We start from the raw sequence: 21,809 nt of genomic DNA, 5'->3' as shown, positions 1-21,809 counted from the left end.
CAACTGCTTGACTTTCTCAAAGAAGCTTTTCTTATATTAAGAAACTTGACATAAGCATCCTCTAACCATCAAAAAGCCACCCATTGTGAGCTGTGCCTAAGAGAAAACCTTTTCACTCCTCAACAGCACTTCCATTCAAGTCGTTCAGCCGAGCAGCTTTTTCTTGCACAGCAATTACTCATGCATTTAAGTCTCTGCATCTTGCTGCCGGACAAGATTTGACCACAGTCCCAACACATTCACCACCAAGTGGGCTCTTATATGAACCCTCCGAGCATGATGCCATGTGCCATCCTTCTAACCTGCAGCGATGCCATGCATAGACAGCAACGGATGTAATCCTACACACCAACTTTGGGGTGATCCCCACTGAAAACAGTTTCGAGTGAATCTGCACAGGATCTGGCTGCATGGCTCTCGCTCATTGGAAGGGGCTTCCGGGATGGAGAGAGTCTGGCCATGGTTGTTCACACTCAGGTAACGTGCCCTCCAGATTACTGAAATATGTTGTGGGAAGCCTTTCAAGACTGCACAGAAACTCTGGCTGGTTGAAGATACAGCAGCTGGAACCACCAGGCACTGGTTCATTGGTGAGCTCAATGGGTTCATTGGTGAGCTCAATGTAAAAGCACTGGTTCTAACCTTTAAAGCACTACACAGCTTGGGACCGAGTTGCCTGAACCTTTCAAAAACCCCAAAGCAAATAGTAATGTTCCCTTATGTACAAAATATCCCTTTAATAAACTAACTTGTTTAATGTTTTAATCCAGACAAACCAGAAGTGCTTTTGGTCAGTCGAAAGGAAGATTGGGGAACAGGCATTCAATCTGTAGTGGATGGGGTTACACTCCCCCTGAAGACTCAGGCTCGCAGTTTGGGTGTACTCTTGGACTCGGCGCTGACCCTCAATGCCTGGGTCTCAGCAGTGGCCGGGAGTGCATTTGTACAGCTGAGGCTAGTGTGCCAACTATGCCCATTCCTAGAGTTGTCTGATCTGGCCACGGTCACACATGCCTTAGTTACACCCTGTTTGGACTATGTAATGCACTCTATGTGGGGCTGCCTTTGAAAACTGTTCAGGAACTTCAGCTGGCCCAGAATGCTGCAACCAGAATTTTGACCAGGGAGCGCACGGCTCCCTTGTTATAACAGTTTCACTGGCTACTGGTCTGTTTCTGGGCAAAATTAAAAGTGCTGGTTATGACCTATAAAGCCCTATACAGCTTGGGACCAGGCTACCTGAAAGACCACCTTCTCCTGTACGAGCCTGCCCAGTTCTTAAAATCTTCTGGAGAGGGCCTTCTTTTGAGACTGCCACCTTCAGAGGTGTGTTTGGTGGCGACCCAAGAGAGGACCTTTTTGGTGGCTGCTCCCAGGCTTTGGAACTCCTTCCCAAAGGAGGCTAGGTTTGCTTCCTCTCTGCTGTCCTTCCACCAGCAGGCAAAGACTGCTTTATTTACAAAGGCCTTTAACCTGTAAGTGGGTCTGGTGGGTTGACTGCTATTACTAATATTCTTTCTGTAATTGTTATGTTTTATTGTATTTTAATATATTGTTTTATTGTTTTAATCAATTTTAATTGTTTCTGTAAGCCGCCTTGAGTGCCATTTTGGGGTAAAAAGATGGGTTACAAAATAAATAATAAATAAATAACCTCTTTTAGCCCTAGAGCAGAATTCCAGAAGCTCTCAGGAGCTGCATTCCAGTGGTGGGAAGGGCAAAAGGGGCAGGGCAAAAGAAACCAGCCTATTTTCACTTAAAGCTCTTACTAATAATAACTAAGTCTTAGGAGAGGAATTTAGAAGGTGGGGGGAACTGCACAAAAACCAGGAAAACACCTAACAACTGGGGTTGGGGAAATGGGGGTGTGGCCTCCTGGGGAAGCCAAGGGCCAGATTGGAACCCCTGAAGGGTCAGATTTGGTCCCTGGGCACCCCAAACATGGAAAGCCCTCCTTAGGGAGGATCGCCTGGTGATCTTTGGGGCATCAAGTTCCAGGGTGTAGTCTGGAGGCACATGAGGCAGCCACCATGCTGAAGCTAAGTAGGTCTGGGTCTGGTCAGTGCTTGGAGGGGAGACCACCTGGGAACCACATGTAGGCACCTTGAGTTCCACAATGGAAGAAAGGTGGGATATACATGAAATAAATAAATAAAATAAATAAATAAAAACATCAAGTGAAGACCATTTATTTTCCCAGGCTTTTCAGTTTCTAAAACATGTCTTTTAGGCCTTAGGTGCTAATTTTGCTGATTTTATTCTGATACTGTCTTAACTTGTTCTGATGTTATGGTTTTATGTGTGTTTTTTAATATATCTTATGGCTTTACCTTTTCTCGGTACACAGCCCAGATAACTTGTTAACGTGTGGCATAAAAATGCTGCAAATACATAAATAGATTTGCAGCAGATCCGCACAGGTTTCCGGCTCCTAATTGTTTCACACTAGGAATGAGTCAGACAGCCGAAAGAAAGCTAGAGGGAAAGCAGAGACTGATCTGGGTGTGAAAGGGCTGTGAGCTCAGTTCTAGTACTGAAAACAAATTCCTGGGCTGATCATGAGCCCAGAGTCACCCCTGTTCCTTAATTTTAAGTGCATATTCACCACCACCACCACCCTGAGCCACTATTTGTCTCTAACTGATGGATCTTGAGAGTTCTAGTTAAAAACAAAGTTGATCCTACAAGCCTGAAGACTTGTGGGATCAACTCAAAGGCCTTAAGGCTTTCTCCCACATAAACCTACTGACGTATTAAGATCTTCTCTTGGCCCTTCCACGCCCTCCGAGATGAAGCGGGTGGTGAACCTGAGTATCAACATGGTAAATAACACAGTCTCAGAATGGGCACTTGTGAGAACATAATTACACATGATACAGCAAATACAGGTTTCCCAAACCTGTGCTTGCCAGTGGGGAATTTGCTGGGGCGAATTGGTGAGAAGTCATGTGAGACCCTTTCCCCACCCACCTATTCTCCCTTGCAACTCCTGGCATCCCAGCCCATTCTTGTTATTCATCTAGCCAGACACCAAGACCGGAAACAAACACAGTTGGGGTGGGGGAGACCTGGGGAAAGGCTGCAGGGGAAGAATCGCTAGTGAGAGGAAGGCTCAGCACACCTACCTGCCTGCTGATCCTCCCCTGAAAATGCCCCTCGCCCCTGCATTACCATGATATACCTATTAAGGTAACAGGGAGTTCCACCCAGAGTATCACACGCTGGGGAAAAACAACAGTAGGGTCTTCCTCCAACATGATGCCTCCCAGATGTGTTAGACTCCAGATGTAGTGGGAGTTGGAGACTGGCACATCCGGAGGACATCTGATTTGGGGAGGCTGCAACAGGCGGAGGTCATCGCTACCATATCTTGCTTGTGAGCTTCCAAGCAGTTGGTTGGTCCCTGTTGGAAACGGATTGCTGACTGAGATGGACCGTGGTCTGATCCAGCCAGGATTATGTCCTTTGGTGACAAGCAGAGTATATGTAGCACCAAGGACCCGACACCATACCCATGCTGCAATGTGGGCACGAGAAAAGGGGGCAAATCATGGACAAAACAGCCATGTGCCCTGGCCCTCAATGCGATTAAAGGCAGGAATCCCTGCATCATCATTCATTTGTGCACCCGCACATTTCTATAGCCCCCTGACCATCCTTCCTTCTAATATCGCACTAAGGTGATGAGTGTCGATGGCACTGGAGACAAAAGGGGGCCACTGAGAAGAAAGAGGGAGGTATCAGGGGGACCTCCAAGGGTTAAAGGTAAAGGTAAAGGTGTCCCCAACCAGTCGTGTCCGACTCTAGGGTGCGGTGCTCATCCCCATTTCTAAGCCGAAGAGCCAGCGCTGTCCGAAGACGCTTCCGTGGTCATGTGGCCGGCATGACTGAACACCGAGGTGCACGGAATGCTGTTACCTTTCCCGCCGAGGCGGTACCTATTTATCTACTTGCAATTTCTTGCTTTCGAACTGCTAGTTTGGCCGGAGCTGGGACTGAAGACGGGAGCTCACTCCATCACGCAGCACTCGGGTCTCGAACTGCTGACCTGCCAACCTTCCAGTCTGCAGTTCAGCGTCTTAACCACTAAGCCACTGCGGCCCTTTTCTCCAAGGGTTGCAGAAGCACAAAAAAAACCTTAAGGGAAAAAATCCTAAGGGGCAAAAGGAAAACCAACAGCAACCAACGAGGACTGAGTAGGTTCAGTGGCGACAGAATGCTGGATGTTTGTTGAGAGGGGCGGAAAAGGAGGGGGGAGTACAATTTGTTTGTTTGCTTATTTAAAACATTTCTTGGCTGCCTTTCAGAGAAGAAGACCTCCCAAGGTCTTGTATTGCTTACGGCAATAAAATACATAAAAACAGTTAAAATAGTAAAAGTGATAAAGACATACAAAATAAAAACAACAAAAGCCAACAATAAAAAACCAACAATGCCCTGCATGGAGGAAATGTCTGCCTGGATCCCTGAACAGGAGCACTCCTTTGACGGGGGGGGGGGGGGGAATACAGTGCAACATTTTGCTGCATGTCCCGCTGGTATCCTCTAGTATTCCTCCAAGAGGACGTATTCTGTGCAACCATGGTTCACAACCATTAGCTGTGTTTCCATTTAACCCACACATATATTTTACTTTTTGTCTCCTCCCCCCCGCAGCACACACACACATTTTTCTTTTTCCTCTCAGCCCCCCTCCCCACTTTAAATGAATGCTGGTTCTCGGAAGGATTCCTTCCTTTCCTGACCTATCACACCTCCAGCAGTACGTGCCAGAGAGTGTTAGTCGGCAGTTTTACTCTCACTCGTTAATGACCTCAACAGGGAGTGAGAGGCAGAGCAGACCACTTTGATATTTCCCGTAGATGCGAAAACGAAAAAGCGGGGAAACAAAGCAGCATTCTCAGTCAAACAAAAGGGTTATGAAACAAGAGTCTTGGAATAAAACAACTGAAAAAATGTTTCAAGAGCCCGTTAATTTATACGTATTTGTTAGTACACCTGGTTTTTGTGAATCGTACCAGAGTACAGTGACCCACATAATGATGGGGGGGGGCCTTTGGTGGAGGACATAAGCGTCACTGAAAATGCAGGACTGCAACCAAAACAGGCAGCTCTCGTTAAGTTCCTCCTCCCCTTCCTGTAACATGCAATAGTAGAAACAAGTGGACATCACCAGTTCACCTGCCTCTTACCCCCACATACACACACACACACACACACTTTGAGGGGCAGCAAGTAATGCACAGCAGAGATGGGGAATGTAAGAGCTGTCCTGGATCCATCAGCAGTCCATCATTCTGTTCACACAGTAGCCAACCAAATGCCTTGGGAAGCCCATAAGCAGGACATGAACACAATTGCACCCTCCCACACGTGCCCCCCAGCAACTGGTATACAGCAACCGGCATACAGAGGCATACTAAACCGTCATTTTGAATTACAGCCATTCCAGCAAGCTGCAGAGAAGGAGAGGAGACAGGCAAGCAGGACCATTCCACCAGCCCTGCCAAAAGAATTCATTTTTTCCTCTTCCCTCCCCATTCCTTTTTCCTCGTGTGTCGTGCCTTTTTAGAGTGCAAACCTGCAGCCATGGATTCAGTCTTGTTTTACCGACTGCACGTAAGCTGGTTGGGGTGCATTTTTGGCTGAGCAGTGGAATAAATACATTTAGGTTGCAATCCTATGCCTGTTTAGGCAGAAAGAAGTCCTATAATTCCCAGCATGCCCCAGCCAGCTATGCTGGCTGGGGCATGCTGGGAGCTGAAGGACATTTTTCTGTCTAAACAGGCATAGGATTGCACCCTTAAGTGCATAATAAATAAATGCAAATTACATCAGAGTAATTACGTGTATGCACATTACAAGCTATTGAAGATGCTGTGATCCAAAGCTGACACAGTGTTCTTAAGAAGCTATCCAATTCCTCCTGAACCAGGTTATCAAGCCAGTCATCCATGGTCTCCAGGGCTGGTGCACTAGTTAATCTACTGAGTGATTCAGCTCTGTCTCTCTCTTTCTCCAGCTAGATACAGAAGTACATGTTACTCCTAGGAGAATAGTTTACTTTCTGGACAATGGGCTCAAACCCAAAGGCAGTCAGAATGTACCCAAACAATCCACTAACTCTTAAGACTCTAATGTTTTACAGAATAGAAGGTGAAATCAAGGAAGATTCCAGCTACAAAATCCAAACATTCCTTGGCTGCAGGTGAGGAATGTCATTTTAATGCTCCCCCATATTAAACAAAAACAACCTCCCTGCAAGTAGAAAATTAGCATAGCAGGGACTGAGCTGGCTCCCTAGAATGCTGTTTTTATTTGCATGCAGTTTTATACAAATGGGGAAGCCATCAAAAATGGCTTGTCTCCCTTCCACCTGCAGTCTGAAGTGGTACCGTCCACGCTACAACCGGAAGATTTGATCACCTAATTCTGCTGCATTTGCAGAACAGGTCATCTTTTTTCTCTCCAAAGGTAAAATTAGTATGTGCCCAATCCAATCCCAAGTCTACAAGGCAGACCCCCGGGCTGCTCGCATCAATCCCTTTTGTACAGGGTGGAATCATGAATTCAAGATCAAGATCCTTTTTTAGATGTGCCCCAGGGTCTACAAATCACTCCATCACCATAAATAATCAAGTCTGCATTCATGATAATTGTCACCACAGAAAATGATCCAGGCTTCAATCCTTGCATTGCATAACAATCTGCACATGCCCTTCTCCTTTAGTTGAGAATCAATATGCATTCTAGAGAAACATCCATGACAATGTCAGCCTATTCTTGCAAACTGTATTCGAGGGGCTACATGCCAAGGACTTCGTTTTGTGTTTTATTTTGTTTTGTTAAAAGAATCCCAGGCAAAAGTAATTACACTTACAAGCTGACATGCTCATGCACTGAGTGGGCATCGTAGATGCAGAACAAAGGCTGCACTGCCCAAATGTTTCCCCCTTAAGAAAGCCCCCACCACAGCACAGATGCCGATGAAGAGGGAGGAGGCTGAGAATCACGGAAGCTGTATGCTGGGATTCTGTGTTTCCGATTCTCAGTACTATGTCTATTTCACTGTAGCAGATCAGAGTGTAAAGCAAAAGGCCAATCATAAGGAAAGATAAAGCAAAAAAAAAAAAAAAAAACACTTAGGCAGATCACCAACCTCTGGACACCAACAAGACCCCTGTGCTTTTTAATAATGGTTCAGCAGGCAATCCTTTGATAAGCATCAGTTCACAAACATTTTTAATACTATGTATCAATTCAGAGTATGGGAGAAACTCTATGCCCAAAGGCATCAGCAGTATGTAATTCCTAGCTACACAGATGCCTCCAGTTCTATCATAGAGTTTTGAAAAGGAGATTTCTCCATCCAGCCCATACTCCTCTCTTCCATCTTAACCCCACTGTACACAGTACATTAGCTTCAGCCTAGAAGAAAGTATATTTCAGTGCCTCTTTGTACAGGCAAGATACTTTCACAGGAAGCCCAGGAGACACAACTGATGTGTAGCCGGTTACAGCAGTACATCCTTCACTGTCATCAGTACTCATCCGCCAAATCATCAAGGGGAGCGACCGCGGCCATCATCGCGATTCCTGCTCCATTTGGTAAAAGACGCGTTTCATCCTAAAGGCGCCACGTACAACAGACAGACATTGTCACTGCTTCCTGACCATGAGCACACGTTGTGTTCAAAATCTCCACCATCATCAAAAATAAATTAATGAAATGAGGACCCACCGTTCATGCCGTTGTAGAGGCCTCTGTGATGGGGCGATACATCGTCTGCAACTTGTCTCCTTAAGGTGCCTTCTCTGCTGCTGCCGCCCAAGTGTTTGAGATGTTCTGGGCTTCCCCCATAGTGCTGTTTGAGGTGCTCAGGGCTGGTGCCCCTCACTTTCGAGAGATGTTCTGTGCTGCTGCTCAGGGTGTGCTTCTGAAGAAGCTCGGGGCTCCCGCTGCCGCCACTGTGCTTCTGAGGCTCCGGGCTGCTCCCAGGCCTGTGTTTCTGAAAATGTTCCGGGCTACCGCTCAACATGTGTTTTGGCACGGTCTCCGGACTGCTGCTGCTCTGCTTCTGCTGCTCCGCGGTACCTTTGCTGAGAGTTTTGTGATGTTCTGGGCTGGGCCCTTTCAGGTGCTTCTGGTGCTCAGGACTCCCCTCGCTCCTCATTTTTTGGAGGTGCTCGGGACTCGAGTTTGGGTGGTGCTTGTGATGATCGGGGCTATCTGTGCTTCCTGTGCTGGAGGTGCTGCTCCCGTCTCCCACATCCCTTATGAATGTACTGGTGGCATTTAACTGGCAGAGACTGGCTTGGCTGTCGATTGAGTTCCGGCAGCCGGCCACACCACCCTTGTCCTCATCCAGCAAGATGCAAAGCTCCTTCAGTTCCAAGTTCTCCTTCACTACCTCCTCCTGCCTCACCTCCAGCTCTTTCAGCTTTTGCAAATATAAGGCCACTTCTTTGTGCATGACGCCGGCGCTGTACCTGCCAAGTCTCTGCCACTCTCGGGAGACCTTCTTGCCTTTCTGCCGATCATCATCCAAGAAACAGCAAAGGTCTCGCAGCTCCTGGTTGTCTTCCTGAAGTTTCTGATTGATGTCCTTCAAAAGAGAGAGAGAGAGAGAGAAACAAACCCAAGTATTACCAAGGAAAGATGCAAACTACACATCTATAGACAACACACTATAGCCCTTGCCAGCATAATTTAAGATTGGCAATGATGAATATATTCAGGACCAGTCATGGATTGCTGGGTCTTCTGGACTGGATTCAAATCTCACCCACCTCCAAATCCATCCCTTCTTCAAGTCCATCTTTCTCCTAAGTCCTGTTTTCCTTCCTTCCTAAATCACTCCTTGCAATCCAAAGCTCTAGGACTGTCTTCCCCAACTTGGTGCTTGCCAAATGTCTTTAACTACAACTCCCATTATCCCCAGCTAGGCATCCTGGAAGACATGTATCTAATATGTCCAATATATGGGATAAGCCCCTGTTTATTTTTTTATTTTTTTTAAGAAATTATTTTAACATGGCGTTTTTATTCTTTATCCTATCTGCCACTCACTGCTCCGACATCTTTGGATGTGGAGTGGTATACAAATACAATAAATAAATAAATAAATAAATAAATATCTCTTTCATTGTTCACTGCTCCAGAAACTGTTTAGATGTGGAACAATATAGAAATGTTGTAAATAAAGAAATATATACAGAAGTCACTGTCTTCTAAATGAACATGAATACTCCCAAAAACAAGATTAAGTCTTATGCATCAGTCTAGAGTTCAAAAATTCCAAATTCTCTTGTAAAGCAACTGCTCCAAAAAAAAAAAAAAACCACACCCAAACCCCAATGCCAAGTTATGAACATTTGCAGAAATTTCTGGTTTTATTTTTATGGCCGTATTTAGGCTTACAAAAGATATTATTTCCTAAAGTTCTATTACACTCTAGCATCACACTATCGGCATCTGCAGAAGAGGAAACGCAGACTTCCGCAACTTGGAGCCCTCCAGATACAACTCCCAGCATTCCTGACTGGGGCTGATGGGAGGTGACATCCCAAACATCTGGAGGGCACCAAGTTGGAGAAGGCAGACTAAAAATCTCTCTGTTCTCAATGGCTCCAACTCAGTCCTTAGGAGAAAGTAAACAGACTGAAATCTGGGCTCACCAAAACTGAGCCCTTCCTTAGTCTACCAATGACCCCAAGCACACCCCTATACTTTTGCCCATATAGGTGAGTTTCCTTGAAAGTGACCCTGGATTTCAGTTTTCTGGAAGCTGAACAATTGGTGTAGCCTGCACTTCATTCGGAATGGAACCCCATTAGCACCACTTTCCAAGCACTGTCCCACATTAAAAGTAGTATGAATTTTCCTGCAGTGTTCCATATGGTTATAAAGAAGAGTTATTGCACAGAACATTTTCCCCCTCACATTTGCCACTAGAAATCGCAATCTGGGGTACCTGCGAGTGAGTGCATTTACTTACAAGAAGGCACCCCAGAGGAGGCTCTGTTGAATAGAGTCTATTCCATTAAATAAATGATCAGAATCGCCTAGTCCACATGTCTGGCTTCTATAAAGCTGCAAGAGGAAAATGATTTTGGATGGTGCAAACTTGACACAATCGAGGTTTATCAAAAAGCCCAGTGAGCATCCTTTTGGAGAGACTAAGAAGAATAATCAGTAGGAAGCAAGCACAAGCTGAACTCAACAGTCCGTCTTTATGAAGAAAAGCCTATGAAATCTGTTTTATCTTCCTCATAAAATAGGTATCGGAATAGTTTTCATCTCCCATCCAGCAACTGGGTTACATAAGCCTTGTGCTACCTGCCTCTTTCTCTCTCCCTCCTTCACCAAAACAAAGGTAGATACCAGGAGATCCAAAGAAGGGATTGGGCTAATCCCTTTCTTTCTTCTACTGCAACAGGGTCAAACCCTGCCAGGGTTCCAGAGTGAAAAAAAAATTGGGCAGGAGGTGTAAAGACAAGGCTGTTGTCTTAACTTCCTTACCTGTATGTTTGGACAATGGTGTTCACAGAACTTAGGGAGACAGCAGGTGTGACGTTAACTGGGTACGTGTATTTAACATGCAGGGATTTTAAACAAAATGTAAATAGAGGGGCAAATCGTTTTCTGGATCAAACAGGCATGGAGGTGCAATTAACTCTTTTCCTCCCCAGCCGGAAGCCACAGGAAAATCCCTCCTTGGACGGTGCAATTTCTATTGAGGGAGGTTTCTCCATGGACACCAATGACGGGATTCCCCACCATGGGGGGGGGGAGGAAATACCCGCTTCAGAGGAGGGGATTTTTCTCAGGAGCGCAACAGGGGAGGAGGATAAATTCCCCCTGTGTGTCTGTTGCAGCCCCAGTAATTATCATACTTTCCCAAGATGATGCTATTTGTATTTTGCACGTTAAATACACAGAGATTGGGTCACTACTCTTGCCCTAAGGCTCAAACTACGTGTTAAGTGGAGTTCCCTGAACCACATCCTTTTTTAATCCAAAACAGCCCAGAGCTAGATGCAGGATGCAGCTAAGCAGAAGATGGGTGGGCTGCTTCACTCCTTTTTGCCTGCTCATTTTCCAGCTCAAAATCTCCCCCCACCCCAACTGTTCTTCCACTCCCTGTAGGTTCCCCGCCTCTTCGTGGATTTGAAAAAGTAGCCTGAGGAGGGCAATGTTGAACTGGAAACACAACCAAAGGGGAAAACAGAGTTAGGGCACAATCCTATGGGGATAGGCGGCCGCCTCTGAACTCACCTATCCAATGCAGGGCAGGAGAAGCACGGAGGGGATCATTTTCTCCGCGTTTCTCCTGCCCTGCATTTGCGGCTAGACAGCCAATTTTGGCTGTCTAGCCACAGGAAGGTGGAGCAGGGAAGGAGGCTGCCAGTTGACACAAAGGATGTGTCATACCAGCATTTCCACCCTCCCTGCCCCGGAATGCCCCCTGGAATGCCCCATTTTGGCCGCTCCATGCTCCTTTTCTGAGTGCAGAGCACGGGGCTCCAAGGTCGGTTCCCAGAAAACCACATATCCTATGGCTGTCTAGCCGCTGACAAGCAGTCATAGGATTGCTCCCTTACACAGCCTCTCTTTCCCCACCCTTCTGTTCAGCTGCAGCCTGATCCAGGTTGCTTTGGAGTAAAAAAGAATCACACAGAGGAAAGTATCTGCGAACACCGTTTAACACGTATTCGAGCCTCGGTGGCTTTCACCTCAGTCTCCAGGTCAACTGAGTGCATCATTTCAGAGTTTTCCATCCCTTGTCCGGCAACTGGATCAATAGCCGGCCAGGGCTGCCACTAAATATAATCATCCAGAAAGAGCTGGGAAAAGACTTTTTTAAAGAGTTTCTTCTCCCCTGTCTCTCTTTACAGGATTAGGGCAATGCACATGCACACACACAAAGGTTCCAATCTGCAGGGCCAATTAACACTACAATCCCCAAACCTTTTGCAAAGCAGCCAGGAAAGGGAGTCTTGCCAAATGCCTACGGCCCACCTGCATGAGCAGAAATAGAAACTGGGGGATGCTGCAAACTTTTCTACGTCCATTAAAAGAATTGGCCCATGATACAAAGCAGACCTGCTAAAGGCCCAAGAGTAGGATGGGAGGTAATAAACGTTCTGGTAAATGGTCGACTGATTATCTAAGTCGGCGCCACTGAGCAACAGCGACTGGCCCAAGGCGGATCCAGTTAATCAGTGGCCACCTGATCATCTGTTAGACCAGACTTCCCCAACCCTGGTGCTCTCCAGGTGTGGACTGCAATATCCATCATTCCCAGTCAGCATGGTGTTGCAGTCCAACACATCCGGAGGGCACTAGACGGGAGAAGGCCATTAGGCTTTCCAGAGGAAGCCAAGGGGCTGTTGAACTGAGCCTCTAGAGCCTTCTTCCTGCTCCCCTCCTCTCACGTAAGACGTGCTCAGGGCAGTCAAGAGTCGACAGCAGTGCTGGGCGTGGTTCTCCCTCAGAAGACTCTTTTCCCCTGACCACAGGGAAAGGACTGTAGCTCAGTGGCAGAGCACACACTTTTCATGCAGAAGGTCTCTGATTCAGTCCTTCACATCTCCAGTTCAAAGGATCTGGAAAGACCCACCTCAGTTTAGGACCCTGGTGAGCTGCTGTAAGCCAGAGCAGACAATACCAGGCCAGATGGACCATCTCAAAAGGTACATACATACAGCAGTTTCTGATGTAGTTTGCTCTCACTTGCAGGTCACTGTCATGGGGTCGGAGGACTTGATCAGTAATTACTGGCCACATCACTGGCCGCTATGCAAAGTATTAAGGAAGACGGCCTTTGCTCAGGAGCTTTCCCCCACCAGCCTTACAGATGCCCAGTTCTTCCCCCAAAAACCCAACCCTTTCCCCCAGCTAGGACTGCCATAGCTCAGGGGTAGCCAGGAAGTAGATCTCCAGATGTTTTGGACTTCAACTCCCAGCATTCCTAACCATTGGCCATGCTTGGCAGGGCCTTCTGCAAGTTGAAGTCCCAAACACCTGGAGATCTACCTTCTGCCCAGACCTGCTGTATACAACCAGGGGGTCAACTGTGCTGGATCAGAGTATTTTAATAAAATACCCCATGTATTTTAATGCCTCTGGTTCCAGATGGTTTGCATCAACCCGTTCCTCCACTTCCTCAGTTTTTGTTTGCTGGTTGATTTATTTACGTAGCATGCTGTAACTCCAACAGATCAACACACACATACACAAAACATAGGGGCTTATAACATCCATTTCAACCGCTGAGAAGCCAATGACAGAACAGGAGGGAAAAGAGAATCAGGAAAGACAAAAGGTATCAAGTCGTAAATTTCACCAAATGCAACTGCACGTACTGTGATATTGTTTCCATCAAGGATTGTTAAGGAGCTGCCTGATCAGAAGTCAGACAATGTTCCAGCTCGCCCCGTATTGTCAAGAATTCCAAAAAAGCGAAGAAGGCAGGCAAAGACCCCCTCAGGTGCCCGCTGGTTCCAGCTGGACTCCCTGCACCCTGCACAGGGCCATCTATAACCAACTGCCCTGTGAGGAAGATCCTTATGAATGGTTAGATTTTGATATTGCATACTGTGATTTTTATTCATTTATCTTCATGTTTTATTCATTTATCTTCAAGCCACCTTGGAAGGATTTGTGTCCTGAAAGGCGCCTGATGAATCACAGAATCATAGGGTTTGTTTATTTATTTATTTATTTATCTATTTTTATTGCATTTATATCCTGCCTTTTTTCCTCCTTAAGGAACTCAAGGCGGCGTACATAATCCTCCTCCTCACCGTTGTATCCTCACAACAACAACCCTGCGAGGTGGGTCGGGCTGAGAGTCTGTGACTGGCCCAAAGTCACCCAGAGAGCTTCCATGGCCAAGTGGGGACTAGAACCCGGATCTCCCGACTCCCAGTGCAACACTCTCGCCACTACGCCACACCATCGAGTCCAGCCCCCTGCTCAGTGCAGGAAGCTTGATTCCCAGGCGGTCTCCCATCCAAGTACTAATCAGGGCCGACCCTGCTTAGCTTCCGAGATCAGACAAGATCGGGCGCATCCAGCCCTTTGCTGGGTCCACAAATACAATAGTTAGTCTTTGAGGTGCCACAAGACCGTTTGTCAGTTTTGCTGCAACAGCCTAGCACGGACTCTGGAAATCCTAATAAATAAACTCCAACTCTCCAGGGTCCCAGAAAGATATCTTTCCAAGCCTTGCTACCCAAAGACCTTTACTGGAGATGCGGTCGATTGAAACTGGGACTTAATACGTAAAAAAAAGATTCCATTGTAACATGTAGCATTCACCTATGCATGTATTTCACTGTATGTACACGCACTGGGAAGACAAAACTGGACACTGTTTTCCACCAACGGATACCCCCTCACCCCCCCCCATGCACACTGCTTATGCAGTGAAATAAACGCCTGTGCAATCGCTGCACATGACGCTCAACGTGCTGGTATTGCATTCTTTCCCACGCAGAAGTGATTTTGCATGCAACAACACTCAGTGGTATGATGGGAATGCACTCTACATGTACTCAGAGGTGATCTGTTTTGATTACCTCACATGTTCTGGATTCGAATAGTAGTAATCAAAACAATACGGGGAGGTGGTGGTGCTGACAACCCTGTCCAAGGAAAAAGTTGTTTCCATGATGGGAGGTGCAGATAAGCCATGAGGACAGCGTGGGCAGGCTGTCTCAGCTGGTAGATTTGGGGGTGCCAGAGCAGGACACAGAGGAATCTCACCCATGGTGGGGAACAATCCACGGGGGGGGGGGGTAAATTCTCCCACACAAGGCCCACTGAAATGCCCCACTGGGCTGTTTTGTTATCCCAAGAGGGCTTCTATAGAACATCAGGGCAGACTGATCCCCAGGGGACTCAGTGAGAGAGAGGAACACCCTCTGGATAATCAACTTCAGGCAACTTAAGATGTCTGACCTGCTCTGCACGGGAGCAGAACTTCCAGCCGCCTTGGCAGGAAAAGTAGGAAGGATCTAAAGTAAAGGGGGGAAAGGCAGGATATAAATGTTGTAACGATGATGGTGGTGGTGGCTGGAAAGCCCACAAAGGACCCCTTCTCAATTCTCAGCTGATCTCCCACCCACCCTTGCTTGTCATTCTGTCTGGCAGGTGGGTGCCCATCGGTGGAGGCTGGTAAGTCCGATTCCGGTGGGCTGTGAGTCCATTCTCGATCTCGGTCCGAACCAGCCAAAACTCCAAAGGAGCGATCCAAGGTGCAGAACCCTATCCCCCAAACAGGCTCAGCACCTCGGATAGCTCCTTGAGAGCTCTGGCGGGGTCTGGCTGGAACCCAGAGCGGACGGCGGCCAGCCGGAATCGGAGCCACCAGCCTCCGCCGGGGGCCGTCTTACCTTGAGCCCCCGGATCTCGCCCAGGTGCAGCTGCAGCCGTCGGTTGACCTCCCGGATGAGGTTGCTGTGGTCCAGCATGGCACTCATCTTCTCGGCCTCGGCCTTGCGCAGGCTCCGGATGAGCTCCTCTTTACTCCACTGGAGCAGCTCCTCGTCCGACACCTTGGAGAGGTCTTCGGCCGGCCCCGCCCCGCCCGCTTCCGATCCCGCCGCCGCGGTTCCAGCTCCGGCCGCCGCTCCCTTAGACATGCTGGCGGCCGAAGCTGTCTCGGAACTCCAGGGAAAGGCGAGCGCGTCCGACCCAAGTCCTGGCCGGGTTCGGGAGACACTTCAAGCCGGGCTCCCCCGCCGCGGAAAGAGGAGAGCTGGAGGGCGCTCTGGGCAAGCTTTGTTCCACAACCACTGCGTCCCCACCCCCGGCCACGACCCCAAATCCTTGAGAAGTATCCCTCCACTCCACCCTCAGTCGCCTCAATCTCTCCTCCTCTCCAGCGGGTGCCGAAACGAGGCCCGCCGAGGAATCGGAGTCACTTCGGAGTCCCGCAGATCTTTCCACTAAAGCGGGGGGGGGCACGAACTTCTTCCCTGCTGTTGCTGTTTCAATGCTCTTTTTTCTTCGTTGCTGTTTCAATGCTCTTTTTTCTTCCTCGTTCAGGAGGAAGGAGAGGCGCCCTCGGAGAGGTCACTTCTCGCAGGGGGAGGAGGGGGGCAACCTTCCAGCCCCCGATCTGGTTGTCTTCACTGGGCTCAGAGATGCCGTGAGACTTTGGGAGTGAGATCCCCCGGGGGGCTGGAGGGGGGGCGCACAAGGGTGTCCGAGGAGAGGTTGGCCACGAGGCTAAGCTGAACGAGCTTCAGCCCCCCCCCCCCCCAGCTGCTGAATTCCTCGAAGTTCAGCTAGGAATCCCCCCACCCTTTTGAAGGGGTCGCGCGATTCCACGCGCAAGCTCGTCTTCGTTTAAAGGCTTTCGCGAGTGGGGCAAGTCAAGCGCGCGCACCCCCGTCCCAAGCTGGCCGCGATGGAGTCGGCTCCGGCCGTCCAAGAGTTCCCTTAAGGATGGTGTCGCCAGACGCGTTTCCAGCGACCGCGCGCGTTTTTTTCAAAGCTCCTAGTCCTTCGTGAGGTTTTTGGGGGGTGCGGAGGAGTGGGGTGATGGCTTCGCTTTCTTCGGCCCAACAGAGCTCACGGGGTTGCTCCGAACCGGCACCCGAAGCGCTGCTGACGCTTCCTCGGACTTCGGTGCGGGGTTGAGGCTGCGAAGCGGGTCCCGCTCCGGGGACGGCGGTGCGCCCTCCGCCTCCTCCTCCTAAGCAGGGCGGTGAGGAGCGGCGAGATGGGAGCACGCAGACCCTGGGACGCAGCAGGGGCGAGGAAGGGGCGTAATAGACGCGCACGCCGAAAAAACGGAGTCCCTTAAAAAAAAAAAAAAAGATGTGCGACAGGGCGGTTGCAAGTTCAGCTCCCTCGCCCATCGGTGGCTGGAGAAGCGGTACCGGGTCCGAGAGCGAGCAGATCGCGGGGGGGGGGGGAGTCTCCGCCGCCTCCCCTCTCCGCGTGCGCGCGCCTTTGCTCCTGGAGAAACGGGCTCGGCGACTCCCGAAGCAGCTCCGGATTTGCGCGCAGCCGGGCGGGGCTGCTGCAATCGCCCGCCGCCGCCGGCTCCTTCTCCGAAGAAGCCCCCCCCGCCGCCCCTCCCTCGGGGGCAGCTCAGGCGCGGAGGCGCATCCCCCGCGGCGCGGCGCCGCTCAGCCGGGCCCGTCCCTCGCAGCCATCGCGTCCCTCCGCCTCGCGGGAGGCCCCCGCGCCGCCTCCTTCGCAGGGCGGCTCGCCTCGCCCCTTCAGCCCGTGCGAACGGCTCCTGGCGGCGGCGGCCGCCCCGGCTGCGGGAGCTGAATCCGCCGAGCCGCCGCGGGCGCGCATCTGGCGCTCCGGCGCCCGCGGCAGGCGCAACGCACGCGGCGCCGCGCTCCGCTCCGCTCCGCTCCGCTCGGCGGCAGGGCGGGAAGCCGAGTGAGGCGGGCGCCGGGCGGCTCGCGGCTTTCAGCCGGGCGGCGGCGGGCCACGTGCGAGCCCGCGGCGGGGGCAGCCAGCGAGCCGGGGAGGCGGCGGCGGCGTGGCGCGGCGCGGCTCGCAGGCGCCGCCTCCCGGGCGCGGCGGGCACTTTCTGTCCTCCCGGGCCCTCCGGCGCGGATTGGGCCGGCCAAGGTCGGAGCTGGGCAACGGTGGCGCCGTCCAGGCCGGGGTGTGGGGCAGGGGTCCAGGACCCCGCTCCGTAGCCTGAGCAGGAGGGTGCCCGTCCCCAGCGCAGCTGCCTTCAGCGGAGGCTGGTGGCTCCGTTTTCGGTGGGGCTCTGAATCGATTCTGCGTTTCGGCCAGAACTCTGAAGGAGCTATCCAAGGTACTGAACCCTATTTGGGAATCGGGTTCAGCACCTTTAGCGTTCTGGCTCCTTCTGACTGAAACCCAGTTAGAGTGGATGGACAGCCCCACCAAAATTGGAGCCACCAGCCTCCGCTGAAGGCAGCTGTGCTGGCGATGGGCGCAGCGCTCCCTCCTGCTCATGCTACGGAGTTGGGGTCCTGGACCCCTGCCCCACACTCCGGCCTTGTCGGCGGCACCGTTGCCCAGCTCCGACCCTAACCAACCCAATCCGTGTTGGTTTCACTAAACTATACCATATTTTATAGTTTAGTGAAATAAAAGCAAATTACCGTCAAAAGACCACTAAGCCCATTAAAAGTGCCTAACTGCAGCACTGTGTAAATGGTAAGCTAGCAGTACATTTTGAAGAGTGGGAGCTCATCATAGCAACCCCCTGTAGCCTCACTCTGTCTGAAGGAGAGTCCAGAAATGATCCTGTATGTGTGTGTATTCACACACACTAAACTTCAGTATATAGCGCAACACCAGATTTATCAGGATGAGCTGACAATCAGAATAATGAGCTGTCCTCATTCTTTGATTTCCTCTACACCAATCCCACAAACAATAGTAAAACATGAAAGCCTCGTTATCCCCTCATTCAGAGGGAATAGTGCTCTGGCAGATGATGCCATCTCTCCGGCTCTGAAAAGAGGTGTTCAGAATTATGCATGGTATAGGGAAAGTAGACAGGGAGACATTTTTCTCCCTCTCTCAAAATACTAGAACCCGGGGTCATCCTATGAAGCTGACTGGTGGGAGATTCAGGACAGCTTAAAGGAAGTCCTTCACACAGCGCACAGTTAAACTATGGAATTCACCACCACAAGACATAGCAATGGCCACCAATTTGGATGGCATTAAAAGGGGGTTGGACAAATTCCTAGAGGAGAAGACTATCGATGGCTTCTAGTCCTGATGGCTGTATGCTACCTCCAGTAGCAGAGGCAGTGAGCCTATGTACACCAGTTGCTGGGGAACATGGGCGGGAGGGTGCTGTTGTACTCATGTCCTGCTTGTGGGCAGCTGGTTGGCCACTGGGTAAACAGAATGCTGGACTAGATTGACCCTTGGTCTAATCCAGCATGGCTCTTCTTATTTTCTCATGTTCTCTGTATGTTCATTATTTTATTTATTTATTTATTTATTACATTTCTATCCGACCATTTTTACTCCAAGGAACTCAAGGCCACATACATAATCCTCCTCCATTCCATTTTATCCTCACAACAACAACCCTGTGAGGTGGGTTGGGCTGAGAGTCTGTGACTGGCCCAAAGTCACCCAGTGAGCTTCCCTGGCCGAGTGGGGACTAGAACCCGGATCTCCCGACTCCCAGTCCAGTACTCTAGCCACTACACCACACTGGCTTTGAATTAGCAATTCAAAGTACCAGAGGCAGTGAGCCTATGTACACAATTGCTGAGGGATGTGGGTTTCCCGTGGGCTGCTGGTTGGTTCACTGCTCCTGAACTAGGTCTGATCCAGCAGGGCTCTTGGTCTGATCCAGCAGGGCTCTTCTGATGTTCTAAAAGGTCCACCGTGTTCCCCTCCACCACACACCAGTGTATGTAGCAGGGCAACGCTATCTTCCTTTTCGACAGCCAATTTGCTATTGCTTGATTTCCCTTCATTAAGGTACTTCAATGGCACAGGAAGCTTGCTGGGTTAAATGTTTAACTATATATCACCTCCTCTCCAAAGAGGGTAAAGCACCATATATAGTTCACCTCCCTCTTCCCACTTTTATTTTTATCATCACAGCAATCCTGTGGGGTACGTTAGGGTGAGAGATAGTAGTGACCAGCCCAAGGTCCCTCAGTGAGCTTCATACATAGGATGGCCACATTTGGTGTTAATAGGAGAGGCAGATCGCAACCAGGGGCAGGCAACTTTTGATTGGGTGGGGCATTTTCACCCCCTGGACCCTCCCTGCAGGCTGCATCTCCCCCCTGCAGTGCCAAAAGATTTTTTTTTTAATTTAAATGTCATCTGGAACAGCTATGAAGCACCGAAAGGGTCAACTTTAGCTCATTTTCAAGCTAATATTGACCCTTTTTGTGCTCTTAAGTAACTACAGCGCACTAAAAGGGCCAAAAAGTATTCAAGATGGTTGCTCTGGTCGCCATTTGTGGGGGGCGGGATTTTTTTTCCAATGTCGGGGGATGGTAGGGGCTGCTGCAAGGGCCAGCATGGCCCACCTGTAGCCCACCTTTGCCCTAAACTGAAAGCAGCTACAGGATGTCGGGACATCATGTTGGACGTTGCATTTGGAGGATTCAGTATGGTGGCCTCCTGCTCCTGAGTTGACTCTGCGGAGACACAACCCAGCTCCCATTTGAAAGTGCTACATTGGGAATGGAATTCTGGGGCAGGGGGATCAAAATGGCAGCCTTCTGCTGCTGACTGTATGTAAAAGTGCCACCCCACCACTGCTACCGCTGGGACCATGGGGGGGGGGGCAGGGAGAGAAAGGTGTGAGTGATTGGCAGTGACAGCTCTGAGAGCCCCAATCCAGCCCTGTGGAAATCTGGATGGAGAAACGGTGTGAGAAGATGTTGGAGTGGTGAAGGAGGGGAAATACTGGGGAATGGGGGAAGGAACAATGCAGGGAGTCGGGGTGTTGAGTGGGTGGAGGGTGATGCTGGGAAGTAAGAGTGCTTAGTAGGGGATGGAGTGGAGCTAAAGAAAGGTGGGTAAGAGGGTATACAGGAAGAGCAAGACACTCCCTCAGACCACCCGGGAAATTCCGTGGGCCTTCTCAGTCAGTTCCTGGGCTGCTCTTGTTGTGGCCAAATGTGATGGAACAGAGTGGAGCCTTATTATAGCCGAGCAAAGGCTAGGCCTGAAGTGTCTCTGCTGTGGAATTTTTGAATGTGTACATGACCCTTCTTCTGAAAAACGCAAGATCTACAAGGTTCTGAGAAGCAGTCTGCCTAATCAGCAAGCGTTTCTATATGAGCCAGTTAGACAGGGAACTGCCTGCACGTCACCCAACAGTCTAAAAACTAGACTTCCTTTTGAGCAAACAAGAATTCTGTGCATGCAGTGACTGTGTAATCACTTTGCTAATGAAAGCTAGCTGCGTCCAGCATGCTTGGAGGAGTTTTTGCACTTCGCAGAAGCTGAACTCCTTCTGCTGCAGCATTGCTTTCTCTCTCTCAATAAAGGTGTGTTGTACCTGAAAGAGTCTTTGAGTGTTAGGCCAGGACACTGTCTCTTTGTCACACTCTGCTGTTGCCAAGAAACAACCCAAGGCAAAGTTATGCCAGTGAAGAAGCAGAGCTATTCACACAGTGCAATGTACTGTTATTGCTTTTGTGTCGAAACACACACACACACCAGTTTTTGCACATTAATATGTGAAGTGACTTGTTTTCCCATCACCAACAAATAACCACATATCCCTATTACAAGGATGCTAAATCAGAGGGTTGGATTGTCCTTAACTTAGAAACCGCCTTTTCCTTTGCATTCTGACACAATCTTCTGATCAATCATGAGAGCTAGGGCCAGAGTCAAGGGTAGGCATGGTTGAGTGCCTGCCGAGAGACCACACTCCAGCAGGGGCCCACTCAAAAGAGTCCTCTGGAGTTGCTCCAGAGATGCCATGGCCTACTGGCTCACGGGCTCTCTGCCTGCCCGGCAAGCAAGTGGGAGCAATGATGAGAAAAAAGATGAGGAGCAATAGCAGCTGATGAGCAAATAGACTCACTGAGGGAGGGGGCCCACTGAGGGTGTCTTGCCAAGGGGGGCTCAAAAACATGGAGCTGGCACCAATGAGAGCCCTTCAACTGTCCATCAGCTGTACGATCAACAATCAGAGTTCCTTAAATACCCTGGTTTCACTCCCTACTTAGGACTGTGAAAACAGGGCAGAGGGTGACAGGCCAAAAAACATGTCTGAAGATCTGTGTTTGGTCTAGTGCAGGAGAGGGCAACCTGTGGTCTTCCAGATGTTCTGGCCTACAATTCCAATCAGCCC

At 49.8% G+C, this 21,809-nt stretch overlaps 1 protein-coding gene across 1 annotated transcript in view; it reads right to left on the bottom strand.

Annotated features, from left to right (window-relative positions):
* The window catches only part of CCDC85A (coiled-coil domain containing 85A), a 214,403-nt gene extending 198,619 nt beyond the window's left edge, over positions 1-15,784 (bottom strand). The window contains exons 1-2 of the mRNA XM_084829285.1: positions 15,403-15,784; positions 7,742-8,606 (exon numbers count right to left, since the gene is read on the bottom strand). Of these exons, the coding sequence (XP_084685411.1) occupies positions 7,742-8,606; positions 15,403-15,651 (1,114 nt within the window). The 5' untranslated portion in view covers positions 15,652-15,784. The remainder of the gene's footprint in view (positions 1-7,741; positions 8,607-15,402) is intronic.
* Positions 15,785-21,809: the final 6,025 nt, after the last annotated feature.

Source organism: Heloderma suspectum, chromosome 1, assembly GCF_057233095.1.
Source record: "Heloderma suspectum isolate Gila_16-S chromosome 1, 16-S_ref, whole genome shotgun sequence".
NCBI classification, from domain to species: Eukaryota; Metazoa; Chordata; class Lepidosauria; order Squamata; family Helodermatidae; genus Heloderma; species Heloderma suspectum.
The sequence above is the reverse complement of the archived record's forward strand: the minus strand, read 5'-3'. Positions and strand labels throughout refer to the sequence as shown.